Below are 27,006 nucleotides of genomic sequence, written 5' to 3'. Positions count from 1 at the left end.
TCCCCCATGCTCAGGGAAATTTATGAATTATTGTGTTTCTTAAATTAGCTTTTCATCAATATTTTATTATTTTTTGGCTCTACAAGTCCAATACTTTTTACTATCAGTGTAATTTTGAAACATTTCAAGGCTTTATAAAGATTACTTGAGGAATTTTGAAAAAATACAATAAAAAATAAATAACAATGTTAATGATAGTATTGAAATTATATATAAGTGACATTATTTTTCCAAGAATAGGGGCAGTTGTAGCTAAATTCCTAGCAAACAGAGACTGGGGTAGACAAATCCTAGCAAGAGAGATTTTAAGATTGCTCAAGGGAGGAAAATTAACAGAGAAAATGCTCATTTGCCTAGTACCAGAGGGCGATCCAGAGTGATCTGAAGAATCTTACTAACAGGGAAATGATTGGATTCTTTGAATCAATTTCAGAGGCTTGAGAAGCAAATTCACTGATCTCAGAATTTTGGGCTTTCTTGAGGCCCTGATATTTCTAGTTGGAGTATGTCTCCCCCTGGAGGGAAAATAGAGCATTTGTTTCTTTAGGTTTCTTGCTCAGAGTTCCACAGTAATTAGTACTTTGTTCATTCATTCATTCAATCTTTCCTCCATTCATTCAACAAATACTTATCAAATCATATTTATTATGCTGTTCCTTGTGATAGATGCTGAAGATCCAGCTGAAAATAAGATCAATATAGTCCCCACCTCCAGTGAAATTATCATCTAGTGTGAGAAATAAACATTAGATAAAGAATCACCTGAATGCCTAAATAATCACAACAGTGATAAAGAAGAGAATGAAGGTCAATATGATGATTCAACAGAGTACCTCAGTCAGACTAGGAGGTCAGTGAAAACTTCCCTTAGCACAGATCTGAAAGATGAATAAATATAACCAGATCAAAAGCGTGGAGAAGGTGGAAGGAGTAGGCCTTCTAGCAAATGGAAAAGAGTATTCAAAGACTCCAAGAAGGAAAGAACTTAGGAAGTTATAAGAAGATAGAGGCCAGAATAAGGAGGTGAGGCACAAGTTGAGGCTGGGAAGGTAAGGATGCTCTAGATCAGGCAAGGTCTTGGAGGACATATTAAGGATTCTAAACTACCCCCAAAAGAATAGGAAGACATTGATAGGTTTTATAATCACATCTGTATTTTTAAAGGATCAAATTAGTATTCTGGTGAAGAATGGATTATAAAAGGGGAAGCACAGGAAAATGACAACTTCAAAAATTCTTTAATAAAATAAACGTAACATTGGAATCAAAATTTGATAAAGATTGTACAAAACAGAAAAACTACATACCAATCTCATTTGTGAATATTAATGCAAAAATCCTAAATAAAATATTAGCAAATGGAATCAAACAATATGATTTGTCATGATCAAGTAAAAATTGTTTCAGAAATGGGAAGATGATTCAATGTCAGGAAATACATTAATATGTTTAATAATATTATTATATATTTTGAAAAGATCTTGCAATTCTCTCCACAGTGATGGAAAAACATTTGAGAAAAATGTATTCCTAAAAAAATAATTTTATTTATTTATTTAAAAATTTTCATCATTTTACATTTTATTTATTTATTTATTTATTTATTTATTTATTTATTTATTTATTTAATGGTGCCATTGTTAATGAAATCCAGTAAGTTTCAGGCGTACAAATTACCAGTAAGGCGTATATATATTACAATGTGTGTTTACCTCCCATAGTTAGATTTCTTTCTATCACCACATATTTGACCCTTTTAACTCCATAAAATAACTGTAAAAAAGAATAGAAGAGTATTTTCTTAGCATCATAAAGCATCTTGCTTATCAGCATCTTACTTATTATTTTCATGGGAAAACACTGAAGGTATTCCTGTTAATGTCCAAAGCAAAATGAGGATGTCCACTATTACTATAACATCTAACACGGTGTTGGAGGTATTGCCCACAGCATTGCCATAGAGAGAGCAATTAAATGTATGAAAGTTATTGATAATATGATGGTGTGTCTAGAAAAACAAAAACAAATTAGCAGGAAAACTACTGCAAACAAAAAGATGACTCAGTAATTTAGCAGAATACAAAAGCAATTTACAGAAATTGGTAGTTTCCATAGATACAAGGAAGAACCAGTAAGAAGATAACATAGAAGAGAACATCAGTGTCTCATTTGTAATAACAACTATAATTACAAACCCCTAGAAATAAAGTTAATAAGAAATATGTAAAAACCTATGAGAAAAACTTTACTTATAATATTCCCCAAAGACGCATAAGTGGATTTGAGCAAATGAAAGATACCTAAGTGAATTTGTAAATTTAATATGATTCCAATAAAAATTCCAACAAGTTCTTTTTTTAGTTAGACAAATTGATTCTTAAGTTCATTTGGGAAAAATAAGCAAGAACCTCCGGGGAAACACTGAAAAGAAGAGCAATGAGGAGGCACTAGTCTTACCAGACATCTAAAATACTATAAAGCTTTAATAATTAAAATGGTGTAGAATTGGTACATGAATAGAAGACACACTAATGGAACATTATAGAAAGTCTATGCATCAATACAATACGTAAAGAAATTTGATATATGATAAAGATGTTGCAAAACGATGGGGGAAAATGGACTTTAAGTGTTGATGAAACAATTGGGTATTATTTGGAAAAAGGTAAAATTGAATCCACAGCTTACATTGCACACCAAGATAAACTCCATGTGGACCATGTAACTAAGCATAACAAAAATGGAAACCTTACAAGCTATAGAAAAAAACATAGGTAGATTTCTGTATAATATACCCAGGGAGGTAATGGGAGAAGCATTTCTATGACTCAAAATCTAGAATCAGTGAAAGACTGATAAATTCTATCATGTGACGTTTTTAATTGCATGGTCCCAATATCATAAGGAAGACCAAAGAGAAATGATTCACTGAACAAAATATTTGCAACTATATCACACAGGAAAAAGTTAATCTCTTTAGTATATGAAGACATAAATCCAGTAGAGAAAATGAGCGTAAGACATGAACGGATAGTTTTTTTAAAAAATCATGCAAGTGGCCCTTAAAATAGTAAAATAGTCTCAACTCATCCAAAAAAGAAAAGCAAATTACATTGAGATAGCACTTTTTACGTGTGTTGGCAAAAATTCAAAAGTTTAAGAGCACAATTTGTTGCCAAAACTCTGGGGAAAGAGACACAATATGCTACTGGTGGAAGTGTAGAATGGTACAGCCCTTAAGAAGGGGAATTTGATACTATCTAGCAAAATTACAAATAGCTGCATTCATCCTTTAACTCAGCAATCACATTTTCTAGGCATCTATACTAAAAGTACATCTGCACAAACTTGAAATGATATGCACAAGGTTATTCATTGTGGCATTATTTTTAATGGCAAAAGACTAGAAATCCACCTCCACCCCCCAATACCATCAACAGTGAGGAGTAAAATAGTTAAAAATAATTATGGTACATGGCGGAGTACTATGAAGCTATAAACATAATGAGGAATATTTCTATGTGTTGATATACAATATATTATGTGAGATGAGGTGCAGAATAGTGTATATGGTAGCTACTTTTATGTACAAAATGAAACACTGAAGAATAATCCAGAAACTAATAAAAAATGGTTATTGTAGGAGGTAGGGAGGGGAACTGGAATCAGGGGATGGAGATAGGAGACTCCGAGTATATCCTTTCATGTGGTTTTGACTTTAGAATGATGTAATTATTTTATATATTCAAAATATCAATTAAACCAAAAAGAGAAAAAGAACAATCCTTAATATTGAAAACAAATGAAATAAAATTAAGTGTGCGTGAGACTGATAACATAACCAAAAACAAAGATTTACTTCAAATGACTTTTGAACACAGGACTTTGTTTTTTCTTTAGTGGGATAATTCTAAGAACAAAACAAACTGCAAAAACCTCTTAAACTTCATTCTGTAGTTTTACTGTTAGTACTAATACTGGTATTGTGAAACTGTTTTATCTATGGCATATGATAAAGCAAATAAATTCAGTGTAAGAAGTAATAAAAATATAAAATCAAATAATTTAAAAATTTCGCATTTTAATTAAATTTAAATTAAACTTGCAAGCTACAGATACTCTGAAGAAGGTGACAATGTCACTGAAGAATATGAACAAGCTGAATAACTTGGAACTATGGATGAACCTCTGAGTGAAGAAACAGAGAAGATTGTTCAATGGACCAAGTGTGACGATTCCTCAGACAACTTCTGTGAAGCTGATGACGTATAAAACCTTGATACTGAATACATAGATTGTTCTTAATAGTAAGCATTACACAGTCCTAAAGGACCAGATGCTTGGAAGATAGAGAGTATAATCATCTATGAAGAAAATTGTTTCAAGTCACAGACAATTAAAAGACCTTTAACGATTTCAGCTTCTGATCAAGGGAAATGTGAAGAGAACATTTTTCATCAACAGCTAGAAGGTCTATGTATAAAAAAAGTAGGGGGCATTCTACAGACTTTTATTTAGACTACATGCAAACATTAATGTGCATTTGAGAACAAGATAGCCTTTACAGGATATCTGTTTGGAAAAGAAATGGGGATACACATTACAGAATTTCACTAGTGCATTTGATAGGATTTTGATTGAAGGAGAAGGTACAAGAAGGCTCAAGAATCTGTATTTTCTCTATTTAAAAGAATCAAAGCCTTTATCTAAAGTGCTACCATTCTCTGGGCACTCGGATTTTCAACTATTCACTGGAAATGAAGTTTAAGATTCAGAAAACAAAGTTATTCCTAGAAATATTTCACAAAGTCGAATAATTTTTATTTTTATGAAATTCTTTTTTTTTTTTTTTTTTGCTTGAGATGGAAAAAAGAGCAAGATAATTACAAGCAGATTTTTGGCAGCATTATAGAAATCTTTCCAAAATTATAGACTGTGTTGGTTGACTTAAATGTCGACTGTGGGAAAATATTCAGACTCAGGGTTTGGGCACTGCTTTGAAGGTCTTGTTTTCAAAGAAATCGACAGCAAATATGCCAGCAAGTGGGCTCACTTCTGAATTCCATCTAACCAGACAAGAAATCATATCGTTGTTTAATGCATTTGGAAGAATTTCTATAAGTGTAAAAGAATTGGAAAACTTCAGAAACTTGCTACAAAATATTCATTAAAGAAATTAGTTGAAATCTGCCTGTTTCTGGACAGTGGAGGCCAAAGAGCGAAATAGTAATGAAAGTTTGAAGTCAAACCTTTTAGAAGAGAATTATATCACTTAAGTAAACAGTTTTATTTTGCAATTGACTTGAGTTTAAATATGTGTAATATTAATGTGAGTCAAAGTAATACTTAGATAATGTGGCACAAATTTTGAAGTTTAATATTGACTAAAATCAGGATTATCAAATTTAGAAAATGAATAAAATTAAAAATTTTCACAGGGAGAAATATAGCAAATTGCTGACTACAAAAGAAAGGATTAGAAAACTTGAAGACATAGAAATAGAAACTATCCAAAATGAAGTACAGAGAGAAAAAGGATTGAAAAACAAAGGATCAGAGCAACGTGCTCCGTGAGGCATCAAGCAGTTTAACATACATGTAACAAGGTTCAAAAGAGTCAGGAGCTAAAAATTTTTTAAATAAATAATGACTAAAAAATTTTTGAATTTAAAAGCTCAGTGAAATCCAGGCAGAATAAACTTAAAGAAAACTGTGCCAGAGCACATTGTAACCAAACTGATAAAAACCAAGGATAAAGAAAAAAATTCTAAAAGCAACCAGATAAAAAAGGATACATTACATATAGAGCAAGAATTGGCAAATTATGGCCCATGAGTCAAATCTGGCCTAATACTTGTTTCTGTAAATAAAATTTAGTTGGAACACACGGCCCCGTGCATTCATTTATGAATTGGCTATGGCTGCTTCTGTGCTGAGTTGAGTAGTTGCAATGGAGACTACATGGCTTGCCATCCTCCACTATAGAGGAACAAAGAAAATTATGCCAGCAGATTTCTTACAGAAGCTATGCAAAGCAGAAGACAAGGTCAATCCGGAAGACTTACCCAGCAAAAATATCTTTCAAAGATAAAGGTGAAATAGACTATTTTAAACAAACAAAAGATGGAATATTAAAAGAAGTTCTTCAGGTAGAAGAAAAATTACAGATGAAAATTTGCATCAATGAAAGGAATAGAGAGTGTGAAAAGCGATAAATATGTAGGCAAAATATTTAAAACACTTTTTTCAAATTTTAATCTCTTGGAAAGATAAATGACCAAAGTAAAAATTTTAAAAATGCGCTTGGGGTTTTAGCATATGTAGAAGTAATATGTGTGACAACAAATATACAAAGGACATAAGGGAGGAAATGAACGTATGTTGTAAGATTCTTACACTATTTAAAAGTAGACTGTGATTAAGTTTGGGATGCATTTTGTTAAACTCTTGAGCTACATTGTCCAATACAGTAGCTACCTACTCGACACATGTGGCTATTAAAATTAAAATTAGGGAAAATTAAAAATTCAGTTCCTTGGTCATACTAGCTAGCTATACTTCAAGTATTAAATAACCATATGTGGCTAGTGGTTACCATACTGGACTGTGCAGATAGAGAATGATTCCATCGTCACAAAAAAATTCTATTGGAAAGCACTGCTCTAAAGCAACAACTACAGCAACAACAAAACAAAAGAAAAAAAGAAGAAGACTTAATAAGCCAATAGTGGAACTAAAAAGGAATCATTTAAAAATTCAATTAGTTTAAACATCGGAATGGAAATAAAAAAAGAAACGAAGAACGGATGGGAGAATAGGAAACAAATAGCAAGATGACAGATTGAAATCCAATCTTATCAAAAATTATAATAAATGTAAATGGGCTAAGCATCTCCATTAAAGGGTAGAGATGGTCAAGTTGGATAAAAAGAGCCAAGTATATTCTGTTTATAAGAAATCCACCTTAAGTATAAAGGCACAGATATGACAAAAAATATACAATGCAAATATTAATTTTAAAAATCTGAAAATGCTTCATTAATATCAGACTAAGTAAATATTAGAGCACTGAATATTACTAAGAATAAAGAAAGGCTATTTCATAATGATAAACCAAGTCAATTCAGCAAAAGGACATAACAGTCCTAAATTGTTAAAGATGTAATAAGAGCTTCAAAATATAAGAAGCAAAACCTAATAGAAATGACTGATAAATCCACAAATATAGTTTAAATCCAAATATTAACTTTATTAATATTAAATATAATTGGATTAAATGCTCTAGACAAAAGACAAAGGATGCCAAAATGGTTAAAATGCAGAGCAAAACAAAATCTCACTATATGCTCTCTAACAGAAATATACTTAAAACATATGGAAACAGAAGTTGAAAGAAGAGGAATGGAAAAAGATATATGATGCACTTCATCCAAAGGAAATCTGGTGCATCTATATTACTATCAGTTAAAATGAACTTTAAGGCAAAAAGCATAATTAATGAACAAAAAAAACACACCTACTAATGAAAAATGTTCAATTCACTAGGAAAATACGACAATTTAACAATGTAAATTATACTTACAATATAGCACCAAACTATATAAAGCAAGAATTATCAGAACTACAAGAACAAATTCACAAACATAGTGGAAGATTATAATAACCCCTTCTTAGTAACTTATAAGTAGACAAAATCACTTAGGATATAGAAAATTTGTATAAACAGTTTATAAATTTGTTTTAAATATACTAATGGAAATACCTAAACCTTGCACCCAGCAAATGCAAAACACATTCTTTCATGATGCATATATGTAACATTTATAAACAAAAACTTGTCTATTGGGCAAGTTTTAACAACTTTCTAAAGGTTGATACTGAACAGGAAGTGTTCTTCAACTACAATAGATTTAGGCTATTAATCAATAACAAAAAGACAATTAGAAAATTCCCATACTTAGAAATTAAGATATAGTCATATATTCAACAAATATTTAATGCATGCTTATTATAAGCTTGGCACTGTTCCAGGCACTTGGGATTATATCAAAGAGAAATTAATAATTAAAAGTCTGACAATGCCAAGTGGTGGAGAGAATGTGGAGTAATGAGAATGTTTACCTTGGTGGTGAAGTGTAAATTATTACAACCACTTGTGAAAACAATTTGATACTGATATTCTCTAGTAGAACTGAAGATAAGCATACTCTGTGATTCAGCATGTCCATCTATAAATAAACTTTAGAAAAACTTCTGTTATATGCACCATGAAATGTACTAGAATATTCATAGGAGCATTGCTAGTAATAGCCAAAAATCTGAAAATAACTGAAGTGTCTATCAACAGTTGAATGTAGATAAATACATGGCGGTATATTCATACAATGGAATACAGTAGAACAATAAAAATTAGCAAAGCACAGATACTGCAACAATGTTGATGACCTTTACAAATATAATGTGAAAAAGGAGCAAAACATAAAACAACAAATTCTGTGATTTCATTCATATAAAGCTCAAAAGAATAAATTCATTGTGATACCATCTACATAATGTTCAAAACCAGGCAAAATTGCACTATATTGTTTAGGGATGTATAAACATGTGATTGATAAACTATAAAGAAAAGCAAGAAAATTATCATAATAACCAAGAGAGTGGTTACCCATAGGAAGGAGAAGGTTTTGACTCCAGCATAGGAATGGGGGTCTCCGGCGGCGGGGAGGGAGAGACGCTTGCAATATTCTGTTTCTTGACCTGGGTAATGATTATACAGGTACTGTCTTTATTCACTAAATTATACATACATGTTTATATATTTTTATATATTTGCGTTATATTTCACAAAAGAAGACGAGTTAGGCATTTTAAACATAGAGAACAGCATGAATAAAGGTAGGGAGACATGAAAGTGTGCTGGGTATATGGGAACTACAAGTAGATTTGTGCATCTCGAAGGTAAATAGTGAGGCAGAATAGAGTAGGGGGAAATGAGGTTGGAAACTATGGGAAGCCTTTGGGACATTTTAAAATAGATTGTGAAAAGTCTCAAATCTGAGTTTTAGGTAGATTCTTCTGACTGCTGTGAGGAGATGGATGCATGGGGAAGAGAGAGAAGGGAGGGGCAGAGGAAAGGCTAAAAGGGAAACTATTATAATCCTCCAGGCATGAGATAACTAGGACCTGAAGTTGTAGAGAAAATGGATTTGAGAAATGTTTATGGGTGTCAGAGATTACGGTCATCTTTCTATCTTGAAAAATACACAATCGCTTCGGGACTCTTTCAACCTTTCATTTGTGGTTAAAATGTGGGCACTAGGGTATGGAAATATGACAAAGCTGGTCTCAAGGGTAAACAAATCTACTTCCCCTCAAGATAAACTCGAACAAGTAAGACTCTCCCAGTTTTCAAGACCACCTGAAAAGGAGATTCAGGCTCCTTATCACATATTCATCACTCTTAAGAAGTCCTTGAAGAAATCTTCCTTAAATGTCTAGTCCTGCCTCTTGCCCTCAGGGTGGAATCAGGAAACGATGCTGCTCTCTATCCTCTGAGCTAGTTTATCCCAGAGCTAAAAATTTACTGAAAAATTTTTCCCAGCTTTTCCTTCTCTCACACACCTCTGCTGATTATTTCTTTTCTTTCATTAGACCTTAGACTCAAATTACAGCCCTGTCATCATCTCCATGCTTCATCTCCATCTTCTTAGAACTTTTCTCCATAGTTATTCTTTTCTGTGAAGTTAATGTCCCCCCCAAACAACTAATAAAAATCTACACATATGAAACAGAGAGGCCTATGTCCCACAGATCTCATTACAATTTAAACACCAGAGATTTCAATGTTCTAATAATGTAAAATCATGGGTAGTTTATTATCTAGCACACCTAGAGATGTCTTGGATGGTACTCATTGTTCTGATGAGCAGCAAAAGCCATTAATGCCATTAATAAGAGGGAATTGAGTTTTAATAACATAAGAAGCAACTGGAAGCAGGTGTGAAATATGGTAATGGATGAGCTGGGATGAAGAGATTGGATATGTGACTCCAGATCACCCACTGAGAGGAAACGAGTCCCAGTTTAATGCATTTGATCTGGGTAATCACCAGAGAACTTCACATAAAATTGCCCTCTGCTTCTTAGAGACTCAGACAACACTATGGAGAATAGTAAGTTCTTCTTGAAGTTGTGCAGCTAAAGTTTTTTAAAGACTAACTTCAATTCCTGGAATATTGTTTTTCTAATCTATGTTTGATGTTTGGTTTTAATTTGGTTTTACTATCCTGGAAAGACTGATCTTTACATCTCCCTTGATATATATTTGATAAATGAGGAGAAATTTTGTTTTTGTTTGGTTTGGTTTTAGAAGTAGGGAAGGCACAAGCAAGGGACAAAAAGGCCTCAATTTTATTACAGTAAAAAGTAACCTGGACTAACATTATCCTAAATTACTAGTCTACCAATTCAGGAACTCAAAGAGAAGAGAAACGTTATCTTTGAAGCACAGTAATATTTCTATTTATAATATCCCTTCTCAGTTAGCTACTAATCTTATAACCAGTAGCAGTATTTTTTGAGCCTGTTTCTAGTAGAATAAGAGTATAAATTAGGAGTTATTCTCCTTGACATACAGGATGGGGATACAGGCATGGTATCATCTCATTCTCAAGCAACATTGAGGGGAGGGGAATACATGCAGTCCTCTGACCTTGAGTTTTGACTAAAACTTGGCCCCAATATCTTTGAGACTTTGCTGGAAATGGTGGAAGACTATACTGCTGGGGGTCCGTGTGGGTGTGGGTGGGTAGGTGATAACTCTCATTTCAAAGCTGCAAGCACTTTTCTATTTTGCAAGAGATAGATACTGCCATATGTCTTATAGTATTTCTTTGTTCAACAAAAGCCACTAAAACGTCCATTTAATTGTGTGAACATAAGCCATAGATTGCCAAAGCGGATGCTTGAAATTAAAGATGCTAAACTGCTTTCTAAGATAAGACAGAGTTGGAGCTCTACAAACTATATGTCCTTAAGGAAGATTTTTTTTTTCTAGATATGAATTCAGGCTTCATTCATTCACATATTCAGCAAATATTTATCGAGCCATTGTGCCAGGCACGATTCTAGGTGCTGGAGATATGGCAGTGATCAAAATCACCCCCTGCTCTAATGGATCTTACATCCTAGTTGGAAGTGAAAGGCAATAAAGAAATAAGTAAAAATACAGGTGACAAGGGGCCTGAAAGATTGCATATGTCGGTATCGAGGAACACTAGATTTCTAAAAATTCTTTTAAATAAAAGGGAAGTCTGTGGCAGGCATACCACAGTCCATATCCTGCCCAGATACCTGGACATAATTTCCTCTAAATTGAACTGATAGTCTGAGGGAGGCAATTTGTCAAGCAAAATTGCCCGCATAGCACCAGAAATTGTGAATGTTCTTAGTTGGTGCAGCACTATCAATGCCTGATGAGGATTCTGACTAGAAGCCTACCCTGAGCTGTTGGTACCTTTTGTGGTACAGAATATATGGAGAGGGTGGAAGGTGCATGAGACACTGCTCCAGGGCTCCGAATGCCTATGTTTGTGGCCAGTTATCCAGCAACATTTGGGTTGGAACTAGTCATATCAGAGTGGAACAGGATAAATGACTGAACATGCACTAAAAGTGGAAAAAAGCCTCTGCGAGTGTTGACACAATAGGCGCCCTTGCAGAAGAGAAAAAGGGTACATCCGAGAAGTAAAGGGGGTTTAAAAAGCAAGGGCCAGGCTTAAGAGAAAGTTTGGAGGTGTTTGCGGAGAAAGAAGAGAGAATGACAGGCAGCTATGCCATAATGTACAAGTTGAATTAGAGAAGGAAGGAAGAGAATTTAAGATGTTTTCCCACATGCTAAGAATGTAAACCCCTTTAGAGTTTAAATCTAAATTGCTTTTTAATTCTTTTTGGCTATTCGAGGTGTTTCTTTTGAATGCAATATCGTGCTGAGATGGGCTACAAGGTAACTCAGCTTCATAAAAGTTGAATTTGGGGAGTCTTGTCTGGGATTGTGGACCTAAGGTACAGCAGTCATTCTAGAGCTAGATGAGTCACATGAGCATCTCCATCATGACTGTTTGATTTAGAGTGCAAAAAGTATACCAGCTATATAAAATAGAGTCTGGAGGTAAACTAGACACCATATAGAGGAAAATGACAGAGACTACTAAAAATCATAATTTTAGTGAGAATATGATGTTTGAAACTAGGTGTATTTGATAGAGACCTATATCTATTCAGCATGGAGTCTCTTCCCCCCTTGGCTTATAAGACTGGGATCAAGGATTATAACAGCTAGGTTATTCCCAGAGGACAGAGAAAGGCAGGAAGCAGAAGGGTGTGTAGGGGTTATTTTTTCTTGCTATATGACATACTTTTTATGCATGAATACTCTAGTGACATGGACAGAGTTCCCATTCAGCCCCTCTTGCTTGGGAATGGACCCACTCAACAAACCCTAGGGCATTGGTGTCCAGAGAACCCAGTCTTAGAACCCAGCAAAATGACTAAGGCTCAGCTTTATTCCCTGCATTTGTTCCCTTTGTTTTTCTGAGACTATACCCTCCTCTTATTTTCCCTTGTCTCATTTTACACAGAATTCTTAAAATGACCTGTTTCTGATTCTGATGCACCGATTGCCGCCTCCTTATGTTTTCAAGTCCTGCTACTTGTCCACTCCTCCAGTTCCCACCTACCCTCGGCTTTCAAATGTCTGACCTGGAGCTTGACTGGATCAGCCACATCCCTTGATCTCTGCACCTGATTCCTATGTTCTTTCGTGCTTCTCCAATAATTTCCCCTCCCTCTAGGTTCAGACCCTTTGTACACTCAGTGGACTTCATACCAGCACCTCTGGGTAGCATGATGTAATGTTATGCTGAAAGCCTTGACATACATGGTATCCTCCACAATAGTGGCAAAGGGCCTTGTATGATGGCATAATCCAGCTCCTGCTGTATGGGGGCTATATTTAATGTAAGGTTAAGGCTAAGATGGGAGGTCCTATACAGAGGACAGGGTCACTCCTTGTAAATAGAAGGCAGGGATTCAGCTGAAGGGTGAGGGAGCTGGCAAGATGAAATCATTCATACCAAGTGCTGGTTCAAGAGATGTGAAGCAACAGACACAGGCAAAAACCTGCAAGTCATGCCAGTCTTTCCTGGTTATAGCAGAGATCTCCAGGGAAGGATGAACAGCAAGGTTGAACCTGTAGACCCTGAGAACGTGCTTGCTTTTGTATGATCAGAAACTCACACTGTGTAAGTTCAGCTATTTTGTGTGTGCACGTGTGTGTGTGTCTTGTCTGTGTTTCTAATTTTCCTATAGTTTTTTTGGTCCCAAATCAATACATGACTTTTAATGCATCTTTAAAACGGCACAAATAAGTTTGAGGAGTCATCTGACATCTTGGCATTTCCATAGCTAGACAACTTAGTGCTCGCTTTGGCAGCACATATACTAAAATTGTAACTGGACAACTTAGATCTTATTCATCAGCCTGCTGAACTGTTCCTCTCTAAGAAACATAGATACCATCCAATTTTTTTCTGATATCCATATTTTTAACATTGTGGCTTGTTGAATCAAAGCAACTGGATTTGATACAGGTTCAATGTCGTTTCCTTCAAGAATTACTTTATTTTCTGGGTTTGAGATACTGAACAAGCAACACCTGACAGACATAATCCAAACCTTGCAGATGTATTTTTCACCCAAGAAATTCCGTATTTCAACAAGAGAATCATTTTCCTGAATGACATTCATGGGGAAATGATCATACACAGACTTCATCTTGTAACGGAAGCCCAGTGTAGCACCCTTGATCGTGTTCTGTACAGGGCTACAGATAGTGTGAACAGTAGCCAGTTCCTTTCTATTTCCCCACCATTTGTCAACCCAGACCCTCTTTTTCTAAGGAGACTGAGTTCTACATTGCTGTGACTGACATCTCTCTGCAGGGTGCCTCTAGGGCCCTTCACAATAACCGTTGGTCCTTTCAGAATGATGTCCACATTTCCTGGAATATCCACAGTCTGACTGCTGAGAATGGTCTTCATCCTCGCAGTAGATGCAGCAAAGAGCTTTCTGATAGTTTTTGTTTGTTTTGTAGTCTTTTTGTAAATGCCAGCCCACCTCAGCTCTGCTTAGGGAAACCAAGGAAAAGCATTTTTTCTTCTCCTGAGTTTTAGAAATAACCTGTGGGGCACATGGAAGAGGTAGGAATGATAACCAAGGTGAGTGTACCACAAGTTTGTGGAATGAGTAAAGAAGGAATGCGTGAGCAAGGAGGATTGGATCATTTGTTTTTGAAAATACAGTACTGTAGGGGTTTTAGTTTTTCATATATTTGTTTAGGGAAATCAAATTTCTAGTGGCTGCATAATCCTTTATTATATCAGCAATGCCTTAAACATTCTGCTGTTTAGGTCATTTCCCCACTTATTATTTTAATAGCAGTAAGACAGGGATAGGCCAGACAGTTCTTTAGTGCCACATAAGTTCCTCTGGGCCAGTCTTGCTCTTTATCACTAGAGTATGCAAGCAGGGAAACCCCAGGTAACACATTTGCTATCCTCGAACCACTTGTATACAATTCACCTGCCCATACCTAGTTTGTTTCTTCTCCCCAGATTTATTTCTTCTGTAAACTTCATTTTTGTTTTCTGACCACTTTGCTTCTACAATTTACTAAGGTCATATTAGTGCTGCTGCCCAGGTGCTGTTTACTTCTCAATCTGAAGTCATCTGTAAATACGTTAAATTCCATTTTTCTTCCTCTTCCTCCTCTCCCACTTCACCCCTCAGATAGGGAAAAGAGTTTTCACAAAAGTTGAGACACTCAGTGTATGTCTGTACCTGGGCACCAGGCCTGCGGAGGGGGAATTATCCTGTCACACACGGCCTCCCCCCCACCGCATCCACCCCTCACAGACACTGTTAATAGCTCACCCTTTCACCTGTGAGTTGATGCAGAATTATTCAGTTAGAAATAATATTATAAATTATCCAGTCCAGTCCCCTAACAGATCGGGAAAATGATTTATTCAAGGTCTCTGAATTAGAAAATGACAGAAACGAATTGAATTTAGGTCTCCTAAAGTCCACTGTGTAGGCTGCAGGGTTATGGATGAGGGAATAGGACATAGTGGTTCTTGTTATTCATTCAACAAATGTATTGAGCATTTACTTACTACGTGCCAGGCACTATTTTAGGTGCTGGGGATTCCGTGATGGCGACAGAGGGCACGAAAGAGACAACAATCTCTGCTCTTATGGAGGTTTCTTCTAAAAACTTACGTACTTTGCCTCATCATCCTGGAAAAACGTCCAGTGCCCTGGGTGGGAGCGGTTGGGTCTCATGTAGGAGGGAATCCTATCCCATTTCGGCTCCCGTGCTATCTACAGCGAGGGGGCTATTTTACTGTAGAAGCCGAACAGAGAGGCGGAAACCTCCAGAGTGTCCTCCCCGCCTCTGCACCTCCAAGACCGGGCGGGGCAGGCTCCAGGGCTCCGCCGCGCCCCAGCTCAAGTCTGGCATTATTAGCGTCGGCTTCTCAACCCTCTGCTTTCCTGCGGACGGCTGGAGGACAGAAAAGTAGGCCCGGGCTCTAGCACCATCCTCTGACAAAAGAATTGCGGGGAGGTGAATATCCTTCCAAGGCAGTAATGCTCAGTGTCTAGCACTCAGACTGGGAGAGGGACGACCTCTCCTGGACCTGAGGGTTTATGCAGCAAACTGCTCTCTCATGCTGCTCTAATAAATATTGCAGCCACACGCTCTTTCCAGTCTCAGCTGAGGCCACTGCAGCTTACTCTCCCCTCCCGCCCCGCCCGCTAGCTCAGATAGCAGAAGCCCACTGCAGCTTCCCAGCCATCCTCCCTTTTCTTCTTCACTTTCTGGTTGCCATGGAGACACACGTCATTTACGTGCCGTGCGTCGCCTTGGAAACAGGGGAGCATCCGAGGCGCAGCTGGGAGACCCACCCCTGTCGCTCCTACCACACTCGCCGGCGCTGCCCGTTAATGGCCGGAGGGGGAGTCCCGAGCCGAACCCGCTGCTGGCCTTAGCCTCAACTCGGACCCTTTCGCGAACGCTTCTGTGACCCAAGAAATCGGTGGGCACTTGCTCGTGGCGCCGAAAGGGCAGCGCTGACACGGGCGCAGTTCGGGAGGCGAGGCAGGACAGGGCACTTTCGTCCCGGGGCGAGCCGGAGAGACGCTGGCCCTAAGACTCTGTTCGGGTCTTTGTCCCGCAGGCTCTTCCAGGCCTCCCCGATCCTGTCGCGCCCTCCGCCCGGGACCTATCTCTTCACGTCCGCTCCCCACCCCTCTCGGGAGCATCCTCTTCCCTCAGCTCTCCCCTGTCCCTCCGGGGACCTCTCCCCGTCCCCGACCCCTCCCCCACTCCAGAGGCCGGGCTGGACCGGACCCAGAGCGGCCACCGCCCGCTTCTGCCATTCAATGGAGGACGGTCCGCTGGAGATCATGACCAAGGACGGCGGCGAAATGCCGGCACCTCTGGAGGTGTCCACCGTGCCCGCCGTGGGGGACGTGATCTCCAGCGAGTACAACGGCGGCATGAAGGAACTAATGGAGCATCTGAAGGCTCAGCTGCAGGCCCTGTTTGAGGACGTGAGGGCCATGCGGGGGGCCCTGGACGAGCAGGCCTCGCACATCCAGGTGCTCTCGGACGACGTGTGCGCCAACCAGCGGGCCATCGTCTCCATGTGCCAGATTATGACCACCGCGCCCCGCCAGGGAGGCCTGGGCGTGGTCGGCGGCAAGGGGAGCTTCCCAGGAGCCCCGCAAGAGCCGGAGACCCCTTCGCCTGGGACTGAGGACAGCGGTTTGGTAGGTCGTGATCCTGAGGAGGAGGACGATGAAGAGGAAAAGGAGATGCCCCCCTCTGCCACACCCACTAGTCACTGTGAGCGCCGCGAGAGCCCCTGTGCTGATCTCCTTGAAGGGGACGGGCCACTTGTGGAGCCCCTCGATCTGCCCGACATTACCCTGCTGCAGCTGGAGGGCGAAGCCTCCCTGTGAGGGGACTCCGAGGGGCACTACTTTCCCGGGCTGGCTTTGGGTTTCCGAGCGCATGACGCCAGCGGACTGAACTGCACCGTGCAGCACGCTTCGCCCCGACCGCTGCTCTTGTGGGTCAGGCAGAGAGAGACTCTCTGGAGGAAAGATTTATAGGGTGAAGGACTTTGGGAGCATCAAGAATTCTTTCTGCCTAACCAAGTGAGATGTAGCAAACTGCGGAAAGGTGAGGTTCCGGGAGAGGAAGCGCCCTTCTCTGGACTCCCATCCGTCCCCTCCCTACCCTATCCCCCTTCCCAGCCAACAGGAGAACCCCTGAATTGTGTAAATAAAACTCTGCTTTTTCTATTCTGAAAAAGGACTTATCTAGGACTATGGCAAGTAGTCTCTAACGATTTACTTAGAAATTAAGGAATTGGGATATTCTGTTCTGGCAACAGAAAATTTACCCTTCTGCTGAAATCCAGCATATTCAGCGCTCTGCAGAAGTCTCTCCCCCTCACAGATCTCTGCGGCTGCTGATTGGTAAAGGAAGCTTGAGGAGGGAACTGCAGCCCTAGGAATCTGGGAGAATGGGGTTCCCAGGGCCCCTGGGCTGGGAGGAGCTGGCTGTGCATGAAGACATAATAGCTCAACCTCTAGGATTTTGCATGCAGAGCGGAACCTGCCTTGTCACTGACTTCATCTGGAATTGCTTTATCCACTCACTGGGGCTTAGAGAACAAAGAGCCCAGTTCACAGGCAGAGACTTGGGGGTGCTCAGCAACAGCCCAGATTTAGGGGACATTTGAGGGACTCTTGGGGGCCGCAGCCAAAAACTGTCTCTCTCCTGGCTACACTCGCTTAACTTCAGTTCCTTTTCCTGGCAATATGTTTCTGCCCGCTGCCTCTCGGTGTTGCTTCCATAATGTCTTGTGTGTATTATGTGTGTCGACTTGTGCAGTAGTGTGTGAGCCCTGAGGGGCAGGGCTTGTGGCTCTGGTGTTAGGTTCAGGGGGCTTCAGACCCTTCTGTGAGCCCTGGGCTATCATGGCGCTTTCCCCTCTCCTTTCCCCCTTTCCCCCACGACCAGGGCATGGAGCATGTGGCTGTCCTGAGGTTCTTAACTGATGTGCCTCCTTCCCATTTCCTCAAGTGGTGACTTTGTGTGCCCTTCCTCCTCCTCTGTGTATTTCTTCTCAATGCTTTCCTTGGTGTTAATCTTAATAAAGAGGCGTCATCTCCCCTCCTTGCTGACTGGTACTAGGGGGATGTCAGGGTTGGGCTTCTGGGCCCATTGCATGAACCAGGGCTTAATGGGAACTGCAGGGACCATGACTTCCCTCCTCTCTCCTCGCCTCCAGTTCCAAGGAGTTGACCGTCCTAGCCCTAGTCGAGACAGGCATTGCCAACTCTACCTGCTTTCTCTTGGTCCTGGATTCTGACCTCCAGCTGGACTGGGAAAGGAGAGGGTACTTGCTGAGACTCCCAAAACTAACAAGGATTTTTAGTAGCTAGAACTCCAGATGTGCAAGAGACTTCAGTGAAGCACTTAGCCCCTGATAGATGATTTCCAAATCTGAGTCCTGGAATGGCAGGCATGACTCCTGTTTCATGAAAGGCTTAGGGAGGGGGTATTGTTTGGGAGGGACTGCCCTGGGATCTCTGGCAGCAGAGTGACACATCACAAAGGAAACTGCAATAACTGCCTCAGGCTTCTAGTGGAGAATGCCGGTAAGGTGTTCCCCAGGGAGCTTAGACTGATATCAGCTCTAGTCAGCTCTCTTGGGCACTGGAGATTTCCTAAGGCTGTCCCAAACAAAATGTGGGAGAAGAATGAATTGTTTTGTATGTGCTCTTGCTGCTGGTTGCTGCAGAGAGGTGAAAAGAGCTCGAGTCACGGAACTGGGCTTGAATCTCAGTTCCCACACTGAATGACTGGTTGGGACTTAGTTTCTGCATTTGTTAAATGGGGACAAAAAGCTGTTGGGGAGAAAAATATTTAAGGCCCCTGGGAAGTGCTGTACAAATGTTAGTTTTCTAAGATGTAGTTCTTCTGGGGGGGGGGGGAGCGAGGAGCGGGGGAGGGTTTAGAAGTTCTTTTTATATAATCCTTCCCCGTTTAAAAAAAACTCTTATCCTTCCAGATAATCAAGTAAAAGGGGATGATAAAATTCCCAAGCTGACATAAGCCTTTTCATCATAAAGTTCATGCAGTTATGGGCCAAAAAGTTCTTGGAGACCAGCCCTGTACACATAGTATGACCAGAGGAAGCCTAGAGTTGTGTAGTGGTTGGAGAATATGGGCTGGGGCTTTACAGAGGACAGCTAAAGTGTATTAGTGGAGAAGTGTCCCTGGGAAGTGGCTTGAGATAAGTTCCTATTCCAGTATTCACCAATATCAACAATGATAGCTATCATTTATTGAGCACTTACTGTATGCCAGACATTGTGCCCATATGAAGTAGGCACTATTTTCACTAACAGTTCTGAAACAGACTCCAAGACTTGTTCAAGGTCGCACAGCTCATACTTCGCAGAATTTAAACTCAGGTCTTCTGACTTAAAGAACCCTAGTTGGGAGCCATGCTGCTAATTGCTCTATTATTTGGATCTCCAGAGAAGGGGATCTCTTATTCCCTAGTCAAGAGTTCAAGAGTCCTGCAAAGGAAATACTGTTACTTTCAGTCACCTTTTATTTTTACAAATGGAACACGAAATTGTAATTCAGGTTTTGATTAGTAACCCTTCTCAGAGTTCAGTGGATGACAGTACAATAATGGCACCAAGATTGTGGCCTTCTGGATCTGCTCCTTGATAGGAAGAAGACGATGTCCCCAGATACTCCCTGACACAGCTCCATTCTTGTGCCTCTTTCCTGTTCCCTGTAGCTCAGATTCTGCAGAGTCTGACATGAATCCCAAGGCAGAATAGCCCTTTAATCTCTGTAGAAAGGCCTGGTTGAGCCCTTTAATCCTTGACTTCATTTTGGTTCCCCTTCCTGTGCCCACTGTCCTAAATGTGTCATCAATCCCTTAGCCCAGGGCCTTCTAGAAGTCCTCCACCTAGTCCTTCCAAGTCTAGATAGATTAAAAAAAAAAAAAAATCTCCCTAGAAAAAGCAATTCTTCAGCTTTCTTCAGTCACCTGCACTGGCATCTCATAGGGAGCCAACACAAATTGGTCTCCCGCCTCCTCCTTCCTTCCTATTCCTCACTCTCCTCTTGAATTTCTCCTTTGGAATGCTCCTGATGACTGAATTTCAGGTGAGATTCTTAACCTCGGACTCATGAACAGGATCTCTATTGAATTCTAGGGGGCCATAGACCCTTGAAATTGAATGCAAAAATCATGTAAGTATGTACATTCTCTAGAGAGATCTATTATTTCAACTTAATTCTCAAAGGTAAGAAGTTAAAAAGTAAGAATCACTGAGCTAAAGGGTAATGAGACTTTTTAACTTGAAAAATACCAAAGAAGAAACGGATCCTGCCTGAACTGGTACCGTATTGAACCCACAATACATCCTTACCTCCTGGGGCCTTCGGAGGATTTCTTACACTAAATTGAAATTGTCACATGAATCTAATTATTTATCACCTACTCGACAAATGCAAATTATATTGACACCCATTAGAAGGTGCTAAGAATATTCTAGTACTTGGAATCTGCCAGAGCATTGCTGATATATAGAGGTGAGGAGATGGTCCCCTCCATAGCTTTGTGCTGCACTTCATGTCTGGGCCCAGCACAATACGGTGTGCAATTTATCACAACTCTTTCAGTTTCTTTCAGTTCCTACCTCTCACTGGTCTAAGGGAAATCTCTCAGGGTTAGCTCTTAACCTCAAAATGCAAACACATAAGACTCTGTAGAAATAAGCCGCAACGTTAGCCTGGTATGTCTAAAACCTGTTCTAGAGAAATAGTTATTTCTCTAAGAGTTGCAAACTGGCCTCCAACATAAATCTGCAGTTTTATGTGGCCTCAGTATCACCACAGAATATGGTCTTTGCTTGACATGTATAATGAAATGGCTTACCCAGTTTCCCCACAAATAAGGAAAAGTTCTTTCCCAAATTTATTTAAGTCTATACTTCTTGCAAGACAAAAAACTGCTTGCGCCTTTGAAAAGGCAGGTTTTCCTAAGCATCATTCCCCATCTACATGCCTAGGAATAGAAATTCAGCCAAGATACACTGCTACAGTAAGAAATGATATAGAAGTACAAAAAGAGTATTCTTGAATCTTTTATCACGGCTACCATTCCCCTAACCCTCCTTCTAGGTTGTTTCCAGAGGTGAATTCCCCCAAGAAACAAAGCCTTTCTGCTTGGAAGCACTGTGCTTAGAGAGAGAAGCCTGCTCTGTAAATAATGCTGTAATGGTGCCACCAGGCGAGGAGTAGGAACATTACAAGGGGACCCTCAAAGTGAATTTATGGCTTTCAATTCAGCGAGCACTACCAAATGCTTACTAAAGGCTGGGCTCTCTGCCAAACAGTGGGTGGCAGGGACAGAAGAGGAAATTGAATAAATAAAATGTATTTGAAGAATATAAAAACCAATGCAATAAACTTCTAACAGGTCTCCACAGCCTCTTACACACCTGTAAAGCTGAAGGTTAATATTCCTAAACCACAGCTCTGAACATGCATTCTCCTCAGAAATCTGAGTCATATCCCTATTACTTCCTGAATTAAATATAAAATCTGGTGGTTGGAGGGAGTCAAGGACTTCCCTAAAAAGGCCTGGAATTCATTTTTACCCATACATTTCATTCCTCAGGTAAATTTTTTAGCCACCATCCCATCAATTGGAAACATACATCATCCCGTCAGCTAGAAAGTATTCCCAAGGGTATCCCAAGTCCTTTAACCTCTGGACGAGTAGGCTACATGAGTCCTTGATTCCCCTGGCCCTTGATTCCATTTCTGTTAGTCTTCCCAAGTGTAGTCAGATACAAATCTCTCATGCAGAAAAGGGACTTCTGCAGCCTTAGTCACCTGCACCAGCTTCTCATAGGGTGTCCAGCAAGCTTGCTTTCCCTTTCCACTCTTATGCTACCTGTAAATGGGAAATCTCCAGAAATAGTATGCAAAGCATTTTGATTATGAATTTGTGCTTTTTTCTCTAGGAATACTGTTAACAACTTTCATCAAATTCTTAAAGTGGTCTATAAAATCAAAAAAGTTAATAAACCCTATAGTCCAAATATGCTTTTCACCATTGTCCAGAAATGCCCATTTTTCTAATCTGATTTTTTGCCCATTCTCTTTATCCTTCCTATTGCATTCTATCTCTGCCAGTTAGAATCCTACCAGTTCTCTGAGGCCCTTCTCAAATGCTACTTCCTTCACGGAGCCTTTCCTAACACAATCTCTTTCACTTTTATAAATGCCCCAATTTTTTTTGTTTGTACCTCTTTTTGGGATAATTACTAGATTTTTCCTTCCTTCTATTATTTTTTGTGTGCTGCTTGTCCCCCGCCTTCCAGGTTATGAATATCTTACGAGCTGGAGCTGCTTCTCATTTTTATAGCCTCTGAAATATGTACCTTATTTTATTTTTAAGTCACCATTGGTTGTATGGCACGTCATTATTTTAGGTGCCACAAGAAAGAAAAAATACTGTCAATTAAATTATCATTATACTTCCTTATCACTTATATTTAAAACTTTCACTCTTAAAGAGCTCATTTAGACTTATTTAGAGAAAAAATTTTTTTATATCAGTACAATGCATATAAATATAACTTAAAGTTATTATGGCATTTTATAATTTCTTCACATTGAGCCTGACACTTCTGAATCACTTATTGATTCGGTGTTGTTGATGTCCACATTTTTCCATGTATTTATATTCTCTGGCGCATTTTAGTGTTAGTGAAGCAGCATTTCTTAAAAAGAGAGCTTCACTATTGTCTCTGGAAATTTCTTCCAGGCCACGACACCTATTCCACAAGTTTTAAAGCACGGGACTTTTTTGATCTTGCCGGAAAGTGTTCAAGGAAGATGTTTAGACAACAACAAGAGCACATATTCCTTCGAATGGTCATTAAATGGTTAATTAAATAAAATATCAAGGGATCACAGATGTCCAGTCATAACCGCCACTTGGCCAACAGTAATCGTAAGATAACATGGATTATTACTTATAAGACACATCCCATTTCAGAGGTGTTAAAGTGTGGGGAGAAATTGTGTCTGGAATTGATGAAATTATCAGCAAGCAACCGATCTCATAATAGGCAGAAAATAAATGTTTAATATATAAATGAAAAAATTACAGGGTTTTAGAGCTGGGAATAGAAAATAATATGCCACCACCTCTTAGAATCTTCAAAAATGTTATCGCTGAAAGAAACCTTAGTGATGCTCATAAAGCCATTTTATATATAACTCAAATGTCTGAAGAGACTTCTTATGTCTCAGAAATCTGATTAAAGTTGGCCCAAATTCAATTTCTAAAACCTGGGAATTTCATACAATTTCTGCAGTGTCCTATGGTTTATTTTGCTTTTGCTTTCCTCCGTATCCACATCCCTGAGTCCATGGAAGCTGCCTCAGCTGACTCCTTATCAACTCTGGGACACATAAAACAGCCTTTTCACTGGTTTCAATAAGAAATGTAATCCTACTAGGCATTTATAAATTTTTACTGTAGACTTGAATTTAAAAAAAAAATAGAGGGAGTAGCACTCACAAGGAAAGTTCCCATTGAGGACCTTATGCCTTTCACAGGCTTCTCCACTCTATCCTTTCTTTGTTCTCTTCTTCCTCCTGCCTGGTCCAGAATAATGAGCAAGTTCTTTCTCTTACTTTGAGAAAAATAGTTTCTCTCACACCTTTTCCCCGGGGTGGGGGAAATTTACCTTATTTCTATCACAAGTGCTTTATTAAAAAGTATAGTCTCTTTCTAAGAGGATTTACAACGAATGAATATTATTTCATTGCAAATAATTAAAGAAATAGACAGGATGGCATGCTCAAGTTTGCATAGTTAATGATGTTAGGACCAGAACCTGTTCATCCGAATTATAGATCAGTGGGGTTTTCCCCCTCCTATTAAATGGTACTGCATCTTACTCTGCTATAAGTGGTTACAATATGTTAAGGAAAGTTTAGGGTGGCTTGGATTCAGCTTTGGGAATAAAAAGGGAAAGTCAAAATTCCTTTTAGAGTCCAAAAATAATTCTTACAAGCATGATGATAAAAGATATCCAAGAAGGGACCCATGACTGAGTTGATTTCCCGGCAAATATTTACCAACTGCCTATTATGTCTCATAGAAGGTATTAGGCACTGGGCAGACTCCAGTAAATCATGATACCTGCCCTTAAGTTGCTCTTAAGTCTAATGATGAGGGAATGATATGCTCTTGAATTGGGACAGAGTGCTTCTCAGAATATTGAAGGCAAAATCTGTTTTCTGTTAGCATTGTTAACTGAACTAAAAGTACTTTAATTTTAAAATGGGAATGGTGTGTGTGTGCCGGCAGCCAGGAGGTGGGGATGACAAGATAAAATAGAGGGGACAAAAGTTTTTAAAATGCTGAGAAAATCCACAAAATTTAATACTACAGAGGACATCAAGTATGACATTGGAAGAAAAACAGTAGCAGAGGCGGCATCCCATAATTCTCTGGAAAAAGAAGGTAGAAAGGGGTTGGGGGAAACAAAAGTACTTATGGTCTGTACACCAATGCACAGAATATAAGAAATATACAAATAGAACTTGATATTTTATGCAATGCGGGAAATAAAATCTCACAGATATAAAGAAACTTGGTAGAATGGGACTCATGCCTGGAACATGCAGTGAAAAAAAGATGTGGTGCATTGTTTGAAAGAAACAGAACTGGGTTCTGATGTGCAACTGGAAAGGAATTGCCAGTCATGTTACACATACCATATGTTTGTGGGAACTTGCTTCTGGAACAGAAGCAGCAGATTTGCTGTGATCTACAGAAATTCAGCCCTTGCCCTCAGCATTTCCAAAATTCAAAAAGGAAAGAGGGAAAAAAAGGGGCAGGGAGGGAAGGAAGAAAAGAAGGAAAGAGATAAAAGAAGTAAACAGGAAGAATAAAATAAAAACAAAAGAAAATGATAGAAGGGAAGTCAGAGTAGCACTTTACATCACAAAGATAGAGTCTTATATGGGATAATATATTCCTGAGAGTGGAAACAAGAAAGGAATTACTTAGGTGAAGATAAAAGAGAAGCAGTGATATCATTGTAAAAATGTGTTAGAGTCTGTGAAAACATAAACTAGATTAGAGATCCCAGGAATAAATGAAACCAGCATAAAGCCAAGTTCCAGAAGTGAAGGGGAAGTTGATGTAATGTAATAGAATCCTTCAGAAGGAAGAGGATGGCAGAGCAGAGCTGCAATTCTGGATCTAATTCTAACCCACAAAGATGGAACTGATTAGTGAAATGAGAGCGAGGAGTATCTAAGAGAAAGTAACTATGCCATTTCAGTTCTTCCTGATGGCCAAAGAGATGAGGTGAGATGTGTCCAGGGCTATGGGAAGCCTGACTTCAAAGAGTTAAAAGACATGAATTTCATAGCCTAAGACTCTATGGGGGAAAAGGCTTAAGGAGATAGGATTCTCTTAAGAATGAAATTCAGTCTGCAATTACTTCAGAGTTCAATGAAGAGGGGTGGATGAGATGATACAGGGACTTCTCTAATGAACTCAGATTTTGAGATGTCAGGCAGAGAGTAGGCATAAGTAAGAGAGAAGTCCACATATTTCAACACTTTAAAAAGCACAAACCATAAGGCAAAAACAGGAATTTGATTATAGAACAATTAAAGATTTGTGTTCTAAAAAGGGCACCAAGGACAAAGTTAATAGGCAGATGGCAGAATGAAGAAAATATTTGCTTTGTCTGAAACTGACAAGGATGTAATATCACCCTAGAATATACATGAAACTCCTGCAAAAGAACAGGAAAAAGACAGAAACCCAATAGGAAAAAAAGGGTGCACAAGATATCAACAGACAATTTACACAATAGGAAAAAGTTAATATGTGTATGGAAATTTAATCAAAACCATTAGTAATCAAATGCAAATTAAACCAACAACGAGATATTAGTTTATACCTATCGAACCAGCAAAAATTAGAAATCTAGATAATTATAAATGTTGTCAGGGATGTAGAAATACAGAATCTTGCACTGCTGCAGGACTGGTTCCACTACTGGGAAGCAATTTGGCATTACTTGGACACACTAAATAGATTCATACTTTATAACCTAGCAATTCCTCTCCTAAGTAATATAAAACAAATTCTTTACAAGTCCAGAAGGGGACTAATACGAGGATGTTCACTGAAGGGCTTTTTGTAGTAGTGTGGAGTTGGCAGCAATGTGGGTGTTCATCACTGAAGGAATGGATAGGTATAATGTGATGAGTGCACGACATGGAATACTAAGCATCAGTGTGAAGTAAGAGTTTGAATGTTAGCATCAGGTAATATGGATGGAGATGAAAAACAGTGCTTAGTGAAAAAACTAAGACACAACATGAGACAGATAGCTCAGTAGCTTTGGAGAAAATTTACAAATACATGCCTACAAAGTAACTATTTTCTGAGAACACATTTAAACAGAAATAACACATTAAGCACATTAAAAATTTACCTATTGTGGAGTAGGAGAGTAATAGGAGTGGAGAGAAAGAGTCTAAAGGCAGAAAAAATATAAAGACATAAAATAAGAGGGTCTTTCCTTGCAGGGACCAATGATGGTGTGTCATGAACTGAGGAGTATGATTAACTCAATCCTTCGAAAAACAAAAACTTCAATACAAAACAGCAAAACACAAATATATCAGCACCTAGAACATGAACAGAGCAGCACTCCGAAGAGGGAAAGCTGAAATGAGGAAAACTTGCAAAAACACTGACAGTGAAATGAGCTTGTTACTCCCAATAAACT

At 39.0% G+C, this 27,006-nt stretch overlaps 1 protein-coding gene and 1 pseudogene across 1 annotated transcript; both read left to right on the top strand.

Annotated features, from left to right (window-relative positions):
• The first annotated feature begins 4,098 nt into the window (after positions 1–4,098).
• On the top strand, positions 4,099–5,171 carry LOC120618590 (ERO1-like protein alpha; annotated as a pseudogene).
• Positions 5,172–15,966: 10,795 nt separating this feature from the next.
• CCDC184 (coiled-coil domain containing 184) lies at positions 15,967–18,310 on the top strand. The gene has a single exon (XM_039882842.1). The coding sequence runs from the start codon at positions 16,504–16,506 to the stop codon at positions 17,083–17,085; it is 582 nt and encodes a 193-aa protein (XP_039738776.1). The 5' UTR covers positions 15,967–16,503; the 3' UTR covers positions 17,086–18,310.
• The last annotated feature ends 8,696 nt before the right edge of the window (positions 18,311–27,006 follow it).

The sequence above is a fragment of the Pteropus medius genome, unplaced genomic scaffold (assembly GCF_902729225.1).
Source record: "Pteropus medius unplaced genomic scaffold, Ma_sr-lr_union100, whole genome shotgun sequence".
Lineage (NCBI taxonomy): Eukaryota > Metazoa > Chordata > Mammalia > Chiroptera > Pteropodidae > Pteropus > Pteropus medius.
This window is presented reverse-complemented; position numbering and strand designations above follow the sequence as displayed.